At 44.7% G+C, this 15,667-nt stretch overlaps 1 protein-coding gene across 4 annotated transcripts in view; it reads right to left on the reverse strand.

The window, feature by feature from the left end:
• The window catches only part of LOC137369855 (unconventional myosin-Id-like), a 172,103-nt gene that overhangs the window by 62,113 nt on the left and 94,323 nt on the right, over positions 1-15,667 (reverse strand). For all 4 annotated transcript variants that reach the window (XR_010975028.1, XR_010975029.1, XM_068031483.1 and 1 more), the window contains one exon: positions 3,262-3,469. Coding sequence is in view for 2 of the 4 variants with exons in the window: in XM_068031483.1 (XP_067887584.1) it covers positions 3,262-3,469 (208 nt within the window). In the remaining 2 variants the exon portion in view is untranslated. The remainder of the gene's footprint in view (positions 1-3,261; positions 3,470-15,667) is intronic.

Here is a 15,667-nt window from a genome sequence, read left to right on the forward strand (position 1 = left end):
TTTCTAAAATGGGAAGAATCTAATAATTTCAAACCCTCTCCACTAGGGCCAGATAAATCTCAATAAAAGAACCAGACATTTATCAAACCTGGCATGAATAGGCCAAGGTCTTGAAAGTAGGCCAGACATCTTCATGTGATTTACAGAGAGCTGACAATGAGGAACGTGTTTGTGGACCTAGATCCTCCTCCCTATTAATCACTGGTAGATGTAACAACTACACAACCATATGATTCTTCAGAAAGGCTGAGATCAAATCTGAGGGCTTTTCAGGAGTGTATCAAAAATGTAGAATATTGAAACTTTGACAGCAACTTGGTGCTGTTCCATCTGTAGACTATATTTTTCAGACTTAAAATCAGGTCAACCCTTTAAAATGGAAATGTATTCAATTGAATGTTCCTTTAACAGCAGTGTTATAAAGGAAGATCTCCATATACTCTTCAGGTCTGATACTCTTGCAGTACTGAGGAAGTGCTGCAATGCCAGTTGTGCCGTCTTTCAGATGAGATGTTAAACCAAGCCCACATCAGCCCTCTCAAGTTGATATAAAAGACCCCACAGCACTATTCAAAGAACAGCATTGGAGTCCAGTGCCTGAATCATTTCCTACATTCCAACAATGACTATATTTCGAAAAGTAAGTACTTCGTTGGCTGTGAAGCGCTTTGGATGTCCTGACGTTGTGAAAGGCTCCACATAAATACAGGTTTTTTAATTACCTGCAATACAGGAAACAAATTGCCTCCATTAGCTCTGTCAATGCCTACAGGGAAAAGGTGGCATAATGGTAATGTAACTGAATTAGTAATCCAGAGGCCCAGGCTAATGTCCTGGGGACACAGGTTCAAATCCCAGCACAGCAACTGGTGGGATTTAAATTCAATTAATTCATACAAATCTGGAATTAAAAGCTAGTCCCAGAAATGGTGTGCCATGAAACTATTATTGATTGTTATAAAAACCCATCTGGTTCACTAAATGTCCTTTCGGCAAGGAAATCTGGCGTCCTTACTTGGTCTTGCCCTACATGCGACTCCAGACCCACAGCAATGTGGTTGACTCTTAACTGCCCTCTTAAATGGCCTAGCAAGCCACTCAGTTGTCAAGGGCCCAAATGGTGGCCTTGCCAGTGATGCCCACATCCCATGAAAGCATAAAAAAACTTGAGAACCTCAATTAAATCAACTCCTCTTTTCTGACAAACAGAACCAATGATGAGAGATATTACTGCTTGTAATTAGCTGTTCCTGTTTCAGGCACACAGTGTCAGCATGAAGCATCCCTAGGTCAAGTACAGCATAGCAAAGCTATTGCTGTGCTTTATATCAGATCTTAGAAGAATGCCTCCTACTGTACCAAGGTGCATTTCTTCCTAGTTCCCACGCTAGCTGCCTTGTGGTGTAACTGTCTGAGAGTGTTAGTGCTGAGTTATGAGCACTTCCATGCTGCAACCCACATCCATTAGGAACCAAATTGCGACAGCCCAACTCAACTTTATAACCAACAAATAGAAAGAAAGAAGTTGCAATAAAACGAAAAAGTGCTGGAAATACTCAGCAGATCTGGCAGCATCTGTGGAGAGAGAAACAGAGTTAACCTTTCAGTTCTGTGATCGTTCATCCATGGAGGAACAGATGCTGCCGGAACTGCTGAGTATTTCCAGCACTTTTTGTTTTTATTTAAGTAATATATGGTAGCAATGGTGGGATTTTCCTGAAGAACACACCAAGACAGAACAAAGAACAGCTAATTGCTTACCTGGAGTGGCTGAAAATTCAGACAGAGAGCAGTTGGCAGGAGGCCCCACAACAGTGCCGAAAGCTAGGACTGAGGACAGGATGCCAAGAGGTGTTGAAACTCTGTGAGTACAGTAGTTAATTTGCCAGGGGATCTGAGCTTTTAACTAATCTGGCAGTGGGTCAAAAAATTTGAAAAGAATTGGCTACAGTCATTATTGCATTGGTTTTCCCATTTTTTGTTTTGTGGGCAGGGCCTAAGCCAAAAAGAGCAGGAAGAGTTCAATGGCGCCACTGGAAGTCCAGCACAATGTAAAAGGCTGGTTGTGGCAACTGCTAGTACTGCAAGCTGCAGCATTCTGCAGAGAAAATAAAAACTGCCCTCTGTTTTAAAATAAACAAACCTGTGTAAAAAAGGAAACAGAAAGCTGTACCTGTGAGACTTAAAACCTGCAAAGCAGAGAGCCTGTAAAACAAAACCTGTAGAAAGTCCTATACTTGTAAAAAAAAACAGGAACATCCAGAAAATGGCTTTCAGATATCCAATTATGGATTGGAAGGCATTAAACACAATGTCTGAGTTTAAACTATTTCAATAATGGATAGAACTGTGTTTCCTGGAACAAGTGAGCAAACCAGAGAAACAAGCCATAAAAATCAAGATCGCACTGGGAAACGAGGGCCTGCAAAGGAACAATACATCAGAATTATCAGCTGAGGATCAGAAGGACCCTAGCAAGCTATGGACATTCCTGAAGGAGCAACTTGAGGTAAAGGTCAATTTTCCATTGCAAATGCTTGAGCTTTTGGCCTACAAGGAAAGGCCAGATGAGTCCATTGACGAGTTTGTTGCAAGGTGCTGAGACAAAGCTCAAGAATGTGACTTTGGAGATAGTGAATTTGAGTATTGCTGAAAATAGAGACATTTTGTCGAAGCTTTTCGTCTTGCAATCATCAGATCATTTCGCAAGAATATCAATGTAAGGGAAAGTAACAAATTTATACTGTATGAGAAGACATTGCTGATTGGTTGGCAAGTGGACTCTGATTGGTGGAGGTTGCCATGGAGAATGCACCAGTTTATGGTGACTGACAGTTAACTTGCCAAATTTTGCTTGAAATTTAAACCAGGCAGCTTGACTCTGATTGGTCATGACCACCTGCACCCTCCTCCTCCCATGGCAACTTACCTTGCTGGCAGCCATCCCAGCCCAACTTGAGGTTTCAATCTGGCAAGCTGACTGCTTGGCATCTCACAGTTCGCCTACCAGATTTAAATGAGTTGGCCAACCAGGGCCCTCCCTTGTTGGTCAACCAAAAGTCAAAAGAGAGACTTGAATGACTATTAAAAGCAAAGAAAGATAAAGGGTTATTGTTGGACTATGGGGCAATAGTTCTAGTTTTAGATTGCTCTGGCAAAGAGCTGCCACAGACATGGTGGGCCAAATGGCCTGCCACTGTGCTGTAAAACTCTATGACTTACAGTGTAATAGATCACTCCAATCTGTCTTATTATCTTTACCTTTTGCAGAAAGAGCACAATGAAAGGAATTATTCCTGCCCGTACTTTCTCCAGTTCAAACAGTGTCTGCGGCGTTCGTATGAATAACTTTGTCTTTCCATAGGCAACATCCTGCTGGAAGCCATATTGCTCTATGATCATACAGGTGGCTTCCAGGTCCGTTGACATGAGGTGATTGGGCCAAGTGTACTCACAAATCATCTTATACCTGAAATACATTTTTAAATGATACATAGATATGAAAGCATGTTCAATTGATTAATATACCTGTAACAACTAAAGTAAGCAGTACCTTCACTACTGGGAGCACAGATTTAAAGTAAATAGTAGAAGGATTAGAGCAGAGTTGCAGAGAATTTATTTTCACCAAGAGGGTAGTTGGGGTCTGGAACTTACTGCCTGAATTGCATTTAAAAAATACTTGGATAAACACTCGAAGTGCTGTAACCTACAAGGCAAAGGACCAAGAGCTGGAATGTGGGATTAGACTGGATAGCTCGTTTTTGAGGGCATGGATACAGGGACCAAATGGCCTCCTTCTGTACTGTAAATTTCTATGATTCTATGATGTGGCTGGTGATGAAGGCCTACAGTCCTTCTGTGTGAGACTCAGTACCCCTTTATCTTGAGCGAGGCAGGATCCTTCTACTGATTGATCAGGTAGCCTTATCCATTAATGGAACATGGAGGGGTAGCTTTGTCACTCCTTCTTTCTCAGCTCCAGAAGAGTTTAGGGGAGTGTCTATGGATGTTAGCTATCTGGTCCTCCACAAGGCATTTGATACCGTTCCGCACAAGAGTTCATGAGCATAAATGACAGCACATAGATATGGAATTAACCACATGAGGAATTTGGTGAGTGAGGGAATTTTAAGGGTTGATCTCTTTCTAAAATCTAGTCGGGTTTGCATTGAGCATTTAACTTCACGTTAACATTAAATTGCAGTTTCTTTCTGTCTTAGTCAGTGAAATACAAGCTGTTTGCTAGAGGCAGCTGCACAATTAGTTAAGCTAGTTAGAAATAAAATAAAAATAAAAAACTGACTTGGATCTCTGGAAGTTCAGCTAATAATAGAAGGTTTTGCTAACGCACAAAGTAACTGGCATGAAGTCCAGTTCGACTGAGTCCTGCGAGACAAAGTGCTTAACTTGGGGAATTTGTAAAGTGAGGGAATTTGGTGCATGAGGGAAGCGATGCTAGTTTAGTTTAGTTTAGAGATACAGCACTGAAACAGGCCCTTCAGCCCACCGAGTCTGTGCCGACCATCAACCACCCATTTATACTAATCCTACACTAATTCCATATTCCTACCACATCCCCACCTGTCCCTATATTTCCCTACCACCTACCTATACTAGGGGCAATTTATAATGGCCAATTTACCTATCAACCTGCAAGTCTTTTGGTCATATGGGAGGAAACCGGAGCACCCGGAGGAAACCCACGCAGACACAGGGAGAACTTGCAAACTCCACACAGGCAGTACCCAGAATTGAACCCGGGTTGCTGGAGCTGTGAGGCTGCGGTGCTAACCACTGCGCCACTGTGCCGCTGTGCTGTGCTGTCCTGGTCTTTTACAGAACAAGGAGTGATCCAAGACATAGAGTTGATGACAGCGACACCTGAGAGTTGAAGCCCAGAGGTTTTAGTTAGTTGAGCAGGTAGGTGATTGGTTGGTGAGTTTGAAGGCTTTTTATCCCCTTTAAATTGGGGTAGTTTAAATTATTGCTGGGGAGATATAAGTATTAAATTTGTAGTTTAACTAGCTAAACTATTTAATATAACTACAAATAATCATTCAGTGATATTTCTCAACTTGAAACCAAATTAGTTAAATAAAAGACAATAAAGATTGAAGGACCGGTGATGTGTTGCAACAAGAGCATATGGGAGCTGGTGGACACCAGTGTGATCCACTGCAACCACATCTGCAGTAAGTGTCTGCAGCTCGAGGAACTTCGGTTTAGAGTTGATGAGCTGGAGTCTGAGCTTCGGACACTGCGATGCATCAGGGAGGGGGAAAGTTACCTGGATACTTTGTTTCAGGAGGCAGTTACACGCTCAGGGCTGGATTTTATATGCTCATCACTGAGCTTCAAAAATGGCGATCCGCTCATGCAGACTGCTCGTCATGGAGCCGCCGCGATATTCAGCGCAGCAGCTCATTTAAATGGCCGGGGAAGACCACGTCCCCCAATGTCATGGGGACGGTGGGCAGTCCGTCCCCGGCAACAGCGTCAGGTGCCACTGCGCAGGCGGCGATGCCATTTTTAAAGGGTCCTACATTGCTATTTAAATTTATAAATATGTGTTGTAAAAAATAACATTTATTGATCTAGAACCTTTCCGACCTCCCCCAACAACCATACATTTAATTCCGCGCCCTCTCCCCCCCAAAATACTTATCTTGTGCACCTGAACTTCCTCCCCCCACCCAAAGTTCACAAACTTTAATCTTTAACCCTTCCCACCTACCCTACACCAAGCAGAAGAGTTTGACCCCACTCCCCCCACACCCGCACTGAAATACTTACCTGCTTCCCCCTCCCCACCTGTGTTACACCTCAGATCTCCAGATGGAGATCTGAAGGCACGGGAGTACCGGCCACCAGCAACAATATCGGAGTGGAACGGACGATGGGTAAGTCATTAATTCGTTCATTTGCATTTTGTTAAATATATAAATTTGGCTCCCACCGCCGAGCAGCCCGGGGGCCACCATGAGGCCTCGTTGCCACCGGCAATGTGGGGCCGGGCCTTCCCCGTGTTGGGGAGCATGGAAGGACTCTCCCAGAGGCATTTTCCACCCACTCCTGACCACAACCCCTGATGTCGGGGTGGGGGCGGGGGAGGGGGGGGGAGTGGGGCTGTAAAATCCAGCCCTTTGGCTAGATACTTCAGATTTAGTCCGTTCTCAGGGACAGGAGGGTGTGACTATGAGTGAAGCAGGTTTGGGAATCCAGAAGGTAGCAATGCAGGAGCCTCAGCCCTTGCATTTGACCAACAGGTTCTATGTTCTTGCAGCTTGTGTAGATGAGACCAAGGACTGCAGGGAGGATGAGCAAACTGACTACAGCACCATGGTGCAGGGGGCCATTCAAGTGGGGGACTAAAAAGGAATGAAGTTGTAGTAGGAGACAGTATAGTTAAGGGGATAGATACTGTTTAGATTAGATTTAGATTAGATTAGAGATACAGCACTGAAACAGGCCCTTCGGCCCACCGAGTCTGTGCCGACCATCAACCACCCATTTATACTAATCCTACACTAATCCCATATTCCTACCGAACATCCCCACCTGTCCCTATATTTCCCTACCACCTACCTATACTAGTGACAATTTATAATGGCCAATTTACCTATCACCCTGCAAGTCTTTTGGCTTGTGGGAGGAAACCGGAGCACCCGGAGAAAACCCACGCAGACACAGGGAGAACTTGCAAACTCCACACAGGCAGTACCCAGAATCGAACCCGGGTCCCTGGAGCTGTGAGGCTGCAGTGCTAACCACTGCACCACTGTGCAGCCGAAAGCGTGAGTCCCAAGGGCTGTGTTGCCTGCCTGGTGCCAAGGTTAAAGACATCTCCTCGGGGCTGGAGAGGAATTTGGAGTGGGAGGGGAAGGATCCAGTTGTCGTGGTCCACGTAAGTACCAACGACATAGGTAGGACTAAAAAAGAGGTTCTGCTAAGGGAGTATGAGCAGTTAGGGGCTAAATTAAAAAGCAAAACCACAAAGGTAATAATCTCCAGAGTACTACCTGAGCCACAAGCAAATTGGCATAGGGCAAATAAAATCAAGGAATTGGCTTAAAGATTGGTGTGGGAAAAATGCGTTTCAATTCATGGGGCATTGGCATCAGTACTGAGGAAAGAGGGAACTGTACTGTTTGGACAGCCTTCACCTGAACTGCACTGGAACCAATGTCCTGGAAAATTGTATAATTAGGACTATAGAGAGGGCTTTAAACTAAATAGTGTGTGTGGGGGGTGGGAGGGGGGTGCGGTGGTTGGTGGGTGAAGGGTTCACGTGAGGGGAGATTTGGAAAATTAAAGAGAAAGGACAAGACAATAGTACAGGGTAGTGATACAGGTAATGATAACCAGAGTGTGACAGGAAGGGACAGAACATACAAACATAAAAGTGCACTGGAAAATAAGGTTAGAATAGGGAAAAATCTTAAAAAGACAAAATTAAAGGCTCTTTATCTGAATGCACACAGCATTTGTAACAAGGTGGATGAATTGATAGCACAAAAAGGGGTATGATTTGAAAGCCATTACAGAGACGTGGCTGCTAGGTGACCAAGGTTGAATATTCAATGGTATTGGACATTTCGGTAGGATAGAGAGAAAGGAAAAGGAGGTGGGGTAGCTCTGTTAATAAAGGATGAGATCAGTACAAGTAGTGAGAAATTATCTTGGCTCGGAAGATCAAGATCTAGAATCAGTTGGGTTGAGATAAGAAATAGCAAAGGACGTCACTGGTGGGAGTAGTTTATAGGCCCCTAGCAATAGCTACACTGTACGACAGAGTATAAATCAAGAAATAATGGGTCTTGTAAGAAAGGTACGGCAATAATCCGGAGTGATTTTAATCTTTATATTGATTGCTTGAATCAAATTGGCAAAGGTAATCTGGAGGATGAGTTCATAAAGTGCATTCGGGACAGTTTCTTAGAACAAGTAGTGCTGAAACCAACCAGGGAGCAGGCTGTTTTAGATGTAGTAATGTGTAATGAGACAAGATTAATTAATAGCAAAGGATCCTCTAGGCAAGAGAGATCATAACATGATAGAACACAAGAAATAGGAACGGGTTGAGCCTGTTCCGCCACTCAGTCTGATCATGGCTGATATTTGGGCTTCAACTCCATTTTCCCACCCACCCGCCATATCTCTTGATTCCCTGAGAGACCAAAAATCGGTCTATCCCAGCCTTAAATGTATTCAACTATGGAGCATCCACAACCCTCTGGGGTAGAAAATTCCAAAGATTCACAAGCCTTTGAGTGATGCAATCTCTCCTTAACTCAGTCCTAAATGATTGTCCCCTTATCCTGTGACTGTTTCTCTGTGTTTTGGATTCACAACCAGCGGAAACAATCTCTCAGCATCTAAACTATCCAGCCCCTTCAGAATCTTGTATGTTTCAATGAGATCGCTTCTCATTCTTCTACAGTTCAGAAAATATAGGCCTAATTACTCAGCCTCTCATCATACGACATCACTCTCATCCCAGGGACCAACCTACTGAATCTTCACTATATCAGCTAGAATGCAAGTATAGTCTTCATTAAATATGGAGACCAAAACTGTACACAGTACACCAGATGTAGGCTCACCAAAGCCCTGTACAACTGTAGCAAGACTTCTTTATTTCTGTATGCCAATCTCCTTGCAAAAAAGGCCAACACGCCATTTGCCTTCCTAAATGCTTGCTGTATTTATTTATTTAGAGATACAGCACTGAAATAGGCCCTTCAGCCCACCAAGTCTGTGCCAACCAACAACCACCCATTTATACTAATCCTACATTAACCCCATATCCCCTACCACCTACCTACACTATGGGCAATTTACAATGGCCAATTTACCTATCAACCTGCAAGTCTTTGGCTGTGGGAGGAAACTGGAGCACCCGGCAGAAACCCACGTGGTCACAGACAGAACTTGCAAACTCCACACAGGCAGTACCCAGAACTGAACCCGGGTCACTAGAACTGTGAGGCTGCAGTGCTAACTACTGCGCCACTGTACCTGAATGCTAACTTTATGCGTTCCTTGTACAAGCTCACCCAAGTCTCTTATAATCACCATTTAATAGTTTCACACCTTTCAAAAAATATTCTATTGGGTCATTGAATATATTCAAGACTGAGCTAGACAGATTTTTGATCTACAAGGGAGTAGAAGATGATAGGGGCAGGCAGGAAAATTGAGTCGTCACAATCGGATCAGCCATGATTTTATTGAATGACCTCGAAGGGTCAAATGAACTTCCTCTGCTCCTATTTCTTATGTCCTCATATGGGTTAGTAATTTGTTGGGAGGTAGGAGAAAGAAAGCAGGGATAAAGGGTTTGTTCTCTGATTGATGGGTTATGATGAGTGGATTATACTGGGGCCTCAGCTTTTCATCATATATATTTTAATTGTTTGGAGGAAGAAGTAGAGAGTTATATATTCAAGTTTGCAGATGACATGAAGTTAGGAGGCACAGTAATTTCTGTAATTGGTAGCAGAATGTCACAATGGAATGTAGGCAGACTAAGTGAGTGAGCAAAACTGTGGCATATGTGTTCAATGTAGAGAAGTGTGAGGTCTTGCACTTTGGATCTGAGAAAGACAAATTGGATAGGGTGATTGATCCTAACTGGGTAAGAAGAAGAAAGCAGCTCCGATAAGCTCCACAGTCGTAGATATCAAATCCACCAATACCTCCCCACACTTAGGGACATAGGAAGATTACGACCAGGTGTAGACCATTCAACCTCTTCAGCCTGCTCCACCATTCAATTAGATGATTCAATTTGATCTGTACCTCAACTCCATATACCCAGGGGGTCCCTAAGTCTCAATTCTGCCAACCTGCACCTAAGCTCTGGACAGGCAGGACATCAGGCCCTCCATATTGACAAACAAAAACCCTATAAGTGGGGGTAGACATTAGTCTACTCCTCAGTCACCCCCCAACACCCCTTCCCTTTCCTATGGCACCTTTCCATGCATGAGCAGGACCTACAAGATCTGCCTTTTTACCTCCTCCATTCTCACCATCCAAGGCTCCAAACACTCCTTCCAAGTGAAACAGCAACTCACTTTATTTAAATTCATTCATGGGATGTGAGTGTCACTGGCTATGCCAGCATTTATTGCCCATCCCTATTTGCCCTTGAGAAGGTGGCAGTAAGCTGCCTTCTTGAACCGCTGCAATCCATGTGAGGTAGGTACACCCACAGTGCTGTTAAGAAGGGAGTTCCAGGATTTTGACCCAGCAACAGTGAAGGAACGGTGATATAGTTCCAAGTCAGGATGGTGTGTGACTTATAGACATAGAACATTATAGCGCAGTACAGGCCCTTCGGCCCTCAATGTTGCGCCGACCTGTGAAACCATCTGACCTACACTATTCCATTTTCATCCATATGTCTATCCAATGACCACTTAAATGCCCTTAAAGTTGGCGAGTACACTACTGTTGCAGGCAGGGCGTTCCACGCCCCTACTACTCTCTGGTAAAGAAACTACCTCTAACATCTGTCCTATATCTATCACCCCTCAACTTAAAGCTATGTCCCCTCGTGTTTGTCATCACCATCCGGGGAAATAGACTCTCACTATCCACCCTATCTAACCCTCTGATTATCTTATATGTCTCTATTAAGTCACCTCTCCTCCTCCTTCTCTCTAACGAAAACAACCTCAAGTCCCTCAGCCTTTCCTCGTAAGACCTTCCCTCCATACCAGGCAACATCCTAGTAAATCTCCTCTGCACCCTTTCCAAAGCTTCCACATCCTTCCTATAATGCGGTGAGCAGAACTGCACGCAATACTCCAGGTGCGGCCGCACCAGAGTTTTGTACAGCTGCAGCATGACCTCGTGGCTCCGAAACTCGATCCCCCTACTAATAAAAGCTAACACACCATATGCCTTCTTAACAGCCCTATTAACCTGGGTGGCAACTTTCAGGGATTTATGTACCTGGACACCAAGATCTCTCTGCTCATCTACACTACCAAGGATCTTCCCATTAGCCCAGTACTCTGCATTCCTGTTACTCCTTCCAAAGTGAATCACATCACACTTTTCCGCATTAAACTCCATTTGCCATCTCTCAGCCCAGCTCTGCAGCCTATCTATGTCCCTCTGTAACCTACAACATCCTTCGGCACTATCCACAACTCCACCGACCTTCGTGTCATCCGCAAATTTACTAACCCACCCTTCTACACCCTGATCCAGGTCATTTATAAAAATGACAAACAGCAGTGGCCCCAAAACAGATCCTTGCGGTACACCACTAGTAACTAAACTCCAGGATGAACATTTGCCATCAACCACCACCCTCTGTCTTCTTTCAGCTAGCCAATTTCTGATCCAAAGCTCTAAATCACCTTCAATCCCATACTTACGTATTTTCTGCAATAGCCTACCGTGGGGAACCTTATCAAACGCCTTACTGAAATCCATATACACCACATCCACGGCTTTACTCTCATCCACCTGTTTGGTCACCTTCTCAAAAAACTCAATAAGGTTTGTGAGGCACGACCTACCCTTCACAAAACCGTGCTGACTATCGCTAATGAACTTATTCTTTTCAAGATGATTATAAATCCTATCTCTTATAACCTTTTCCAACATTTTACCCACAACCGAAGTAAGGCTCACAGGTCTATAATTACCAGGGCTGTCTCCACTCCCCTTCTTGAACAAGGGGACAACATTTGCTATCCTCCAGTCTTCCGGCACTATTCCTGTCGACAATGATGACATAAAGATCAAGGACAAAGGCTCTGCAATCTCCTCCCTGGCTTCCCAGAGAATCCTAGGATAAATCCCATCTGGCCCAGGGGACTTATCTATTTTCACTCTTTCCAAAATTGCTAACACCTCCTCCTTGTGAACCTCAATCCCATCTAGCCTAGTAGTCTGTATCTCAGTATTCTCCACGACAACATTTTCTTTCTCTACTGTAAATACTGACAAAAAATATTCATTTAATGCTTCCCCTATCTCCTCTGATTCCACACACAACTTCCCACTACTATCCTTGATTGGCCCTAATCTAACTCTAGTCATTCTTTTATTCCTGATATACCTATAGAAAGCCTTAGGGTTTTCCTTGATCCTATCCGCCAATGACTTCTCGTGTCCTCTCCTTGCTCTTCTTAGCTCTCCCTTTAGATCTTTCCTGGCTAGCTTGTAACTCTCAAGCGCCCTAACTGAGCCTTCACGTCTCATCCTAACATAAGCCTTCTTCTTCCTCTTGACAAGCGCTTCAACTTCTTTAGTAAACCACGGCTCCCTCGCTCGACAACTTCCTCCCTGCCTGACAGGTACATACTTATCAAGGACACGCAGTAGCTGCTCCTTGAATAAGCTCCACATTTCTATTGTGCCCATCCCCTGCAGTTTCCTTCCCCATCCTACGCATCCTAAATCTTGCCTAATCGCATCATAATTTCCTTTCCCCCAGCTATAATTCTTGCCCTGCGGTATATACCTGTCCCTGCCCATCGCTAAGGTAAACCTAACCGAATTGTGATCACTATCACCAAAGTGCTCACCTACATCTAGATCTAACACCTGGCCGGGTTCATTACCCAGTACCAAATCCAATGTGGCATCGCCCCTGGTTGGCCTGTCTACATACTGTGTCAGAAAACCCTCCTGCACACACTGGACAAAAACTGACCCATCTAAAGTACTCGAACTATAGTATTTCCAGTCAATATTTGGAAAGTTAAAGTCCCCCATAACAACTACCCTGTTACTCTCGTTCCATCGACTTGGATGGGAACTTGCAGGTGGTGATGTTCCCATGCATCTGCTGCTCTTGTCCTTCGAGGTGGTCGAGGTCGCGGGTTTGGAAGGTGCTGTCTAAGGAGCCTTGGTGCATTACTGCAGTGCATCTTGTAGATGGTAGACACTGCTGCCACTGTGCGTCAGTGGTGGAGGGAGTGAATGTTTGTGGATGGCGTGACAATCAAGCGGGCTGCTTTGTTCTGGATGGTGTCGAGCTTCTTGAGTGTTGTTGGAGCTGCACCCATCCAGGCAAGTGGAGAGTATTCCACCACACTCCTGATTTGTGCCTTTTAGATGGTGGACAGGCTTTGGGGAGTACAGGAGGCGAGTTACTTGCCTCAGGATTCCTGGCCTCAGAACTGCTCTTGTAGCCACGGTATTTATATATATGTTTAAAATTCATTCATGGGATGTGGGCGTCACTAGCTAGGACAGCATTTATTGCCCATCCCTAATTGCCCTTGAGAAGGTGGTGGTGAGACGCCTTCTTGAACCGCTGCAGTCCATGTGGGTAGGTACACCCACAGTGCTGTTAGAAAGGGAGTTCCAGGATTTTGACCCAGCAACAGTGAAGGAACGGCGATATAGTTCCAAGTCATGATGGTGTGTGACTTGGATGGGAACTTGCAGGTGGTGATGTTCCCACGCATCTGCTACTCTTGTCCTTCGAGGTGGTAGAGGGCGCGGGTTTGGAAGGTACTGTCTAAGGAGCCTTGGTGCGTTGCTGCAGTGCATCTTGTAGATGGTACACACTGCTGCCACTATGCGTCGGTGGTGGAGGGAGTGAATGTTTGATCATGGTGTGCCAATCAAGTGGGCTGCTTTGTTCTGGATGGTGTCGAGCTTCGTGAGTGTTGTTGGAGCTGCACCCATCCAGGCAAGTGGAGAGTATTCCATCACACTCCTGACTTGTGCCTTGTAGATGGTGGACAAGCTTTGGGGAGTCAGGAGGTGAGTTACTCGCCGCAGGATTCCTCGCCTCTGACCTGCTTTTGTAGCCACGGTATTTATATGGCTACTCCAGTTCAGTTTTTGGTCAATGGTAGCCCCTAGGATGTTGATAGTGGAGGATTCAGCGATGGTAATGCCATTGAATGTCAAGGAGAGATGGTTAGATTCTCTCTTGTTGGAGATGGTCATTGCCTGGCACTTGTGAGGCGCAACTGTTACTTGCCACTTATCAGCCCAAGCCTGGATATTATCCAGGTCTTTCTGCATTTCTACATGGACTGCTTCAGTATTTGAGGAGTCGCGAATGGTGCGGAACATTGTGCAATCATCAGCAAACATCCCCACTTCTGATCTTATGATTGCTGGAAGGTCATTGATGAAGCAGCTGAAGATGGTTGAGCCTAGGACTTGTACATCTTTCAATTTACTATGTTGTATTCGCCGCTCATGATGTGATCTCCTCTGCACTGCGGAAACCAAACGCAGATGGAGTGACTGCTTTGCACAGGGTTGTCCAACATATGGCCCACCGGCCAGGATCCAGCCCGACAAAGGTTTCCATCCAGCCTGCAAAAGTAAACTGTACCAGGGCCGTTCCTCATCCTCACCAGGGGTCAGTGACTGGAGATGACAAAGTTCCCACTGGCTTCTTCTTGCAGACTGGCTTTTAAAACAATCGCAAGTCAGTTTCACAGCTGACAGCGGGAACAGTCGTTTCCCAACTTTGGACAGAATCTACGAAACTGTTCAAAGTTCAGAAACCGCTGTTCCCACTCCGAGCACCTGTCTGCTGTGAAACTGACCTCCAATATTTTTTAAAAACTAATCAACTATCTGCTGAACATTCCCACTCTCTGCAACTGTCAGAGAGAGGGGTTGTGCAGACAGAGTGTGGGGGGGGAGGGGGGGGTGGAAGGCAGCGAGAGAGAGGGAGAGAGAGAAAGAAAAAGGGCGGCAGAGAGAAAGGGTACAGAGAGACGGGGGTGGGGCAGAGAAAGAGAGAGAGAGAGGGGAACAGAGAGTGAGAGAGAGATGGGAAACAGAGAGAGAGGGAGAGAGAGTGATCAAAATCACACCTGACAGAATGACATCTATCCGGAATACTCCACATTGCTACAATTGTGCACGGAAATAGTGACTACTTGTTCAGGTATCTCACTAAATCAGTGTCGAACATAAGGAAGAGAAAGTAAGTCAATAAATTAGTCTTCGCATTTAAAGTTTTTTCACAAAAACGTACATTTGTTGCCGTTTTGATTAATGGTAAGATAAATTTTAATGCCTTAATTTTTCCGAAATTGTCTCATCTGCCCCCTATGTAAGACAAAAATTGTAATGTGGCCTCCCACCCGAAAAGGTTGGATAACCCTGTCTTTGCAGAACACCTTCAGTCTGAGCTTCTGGTCGCCTGCTATTTCAATTCTCTATCTTGCTCCCACACTGACTTTCTGTTCTCGGCCGACTACAGTATTCCAGTGAAGCTCAACACAAGCTCGAGGAACAGCAGCACATCTTTCGAATGGGTACTTTACAACCTTCCGGATGCAACACTGAGTTTAACAATTTTAGATAATAATCTCCGCCTCCATTTTTATATGTATTTTTGCTGGTTCTTTATTTCCTCTCTTGTTTCTTTCTTAATCCCTTTATTTTGTGCTCAGATGGCTGTTATCTTGCCATTCACACCTCACCTAGACACATCTTTTGTTCCTTTACTTGTCCTATTACCACTCCCTTTGGCTTTGGACCATGAAACCTTTTGTCATTTAATCTATCCTGCCCTCCATCTATCACAGACCTTCCCTTTTGTTCTTCTTCCCACCCTCACCACTTTCTCCACAGATGATGCCAGTCCTGAGTATTTCCAGCATATTCTGTTTTTATTTTAGAATTCTCACTTGCTTGCTTCAGAATTATCTTAGAC

This window comes from Heterodontus francisci, chromosome 5 (genome assembly GCF_036365525.1).
Source record: "Heterodontus francisci isolate sHetFra1 chromosome 5, sHetFra1.hap1, whole genome shotgun sequence".
Lineage (NCBI taxonomy): Eukaryota > Metazoa > Chordata > Chondrichthyes > Heterodontiformes > Heterodontidae > Heterodontus > Heterodontus francisci.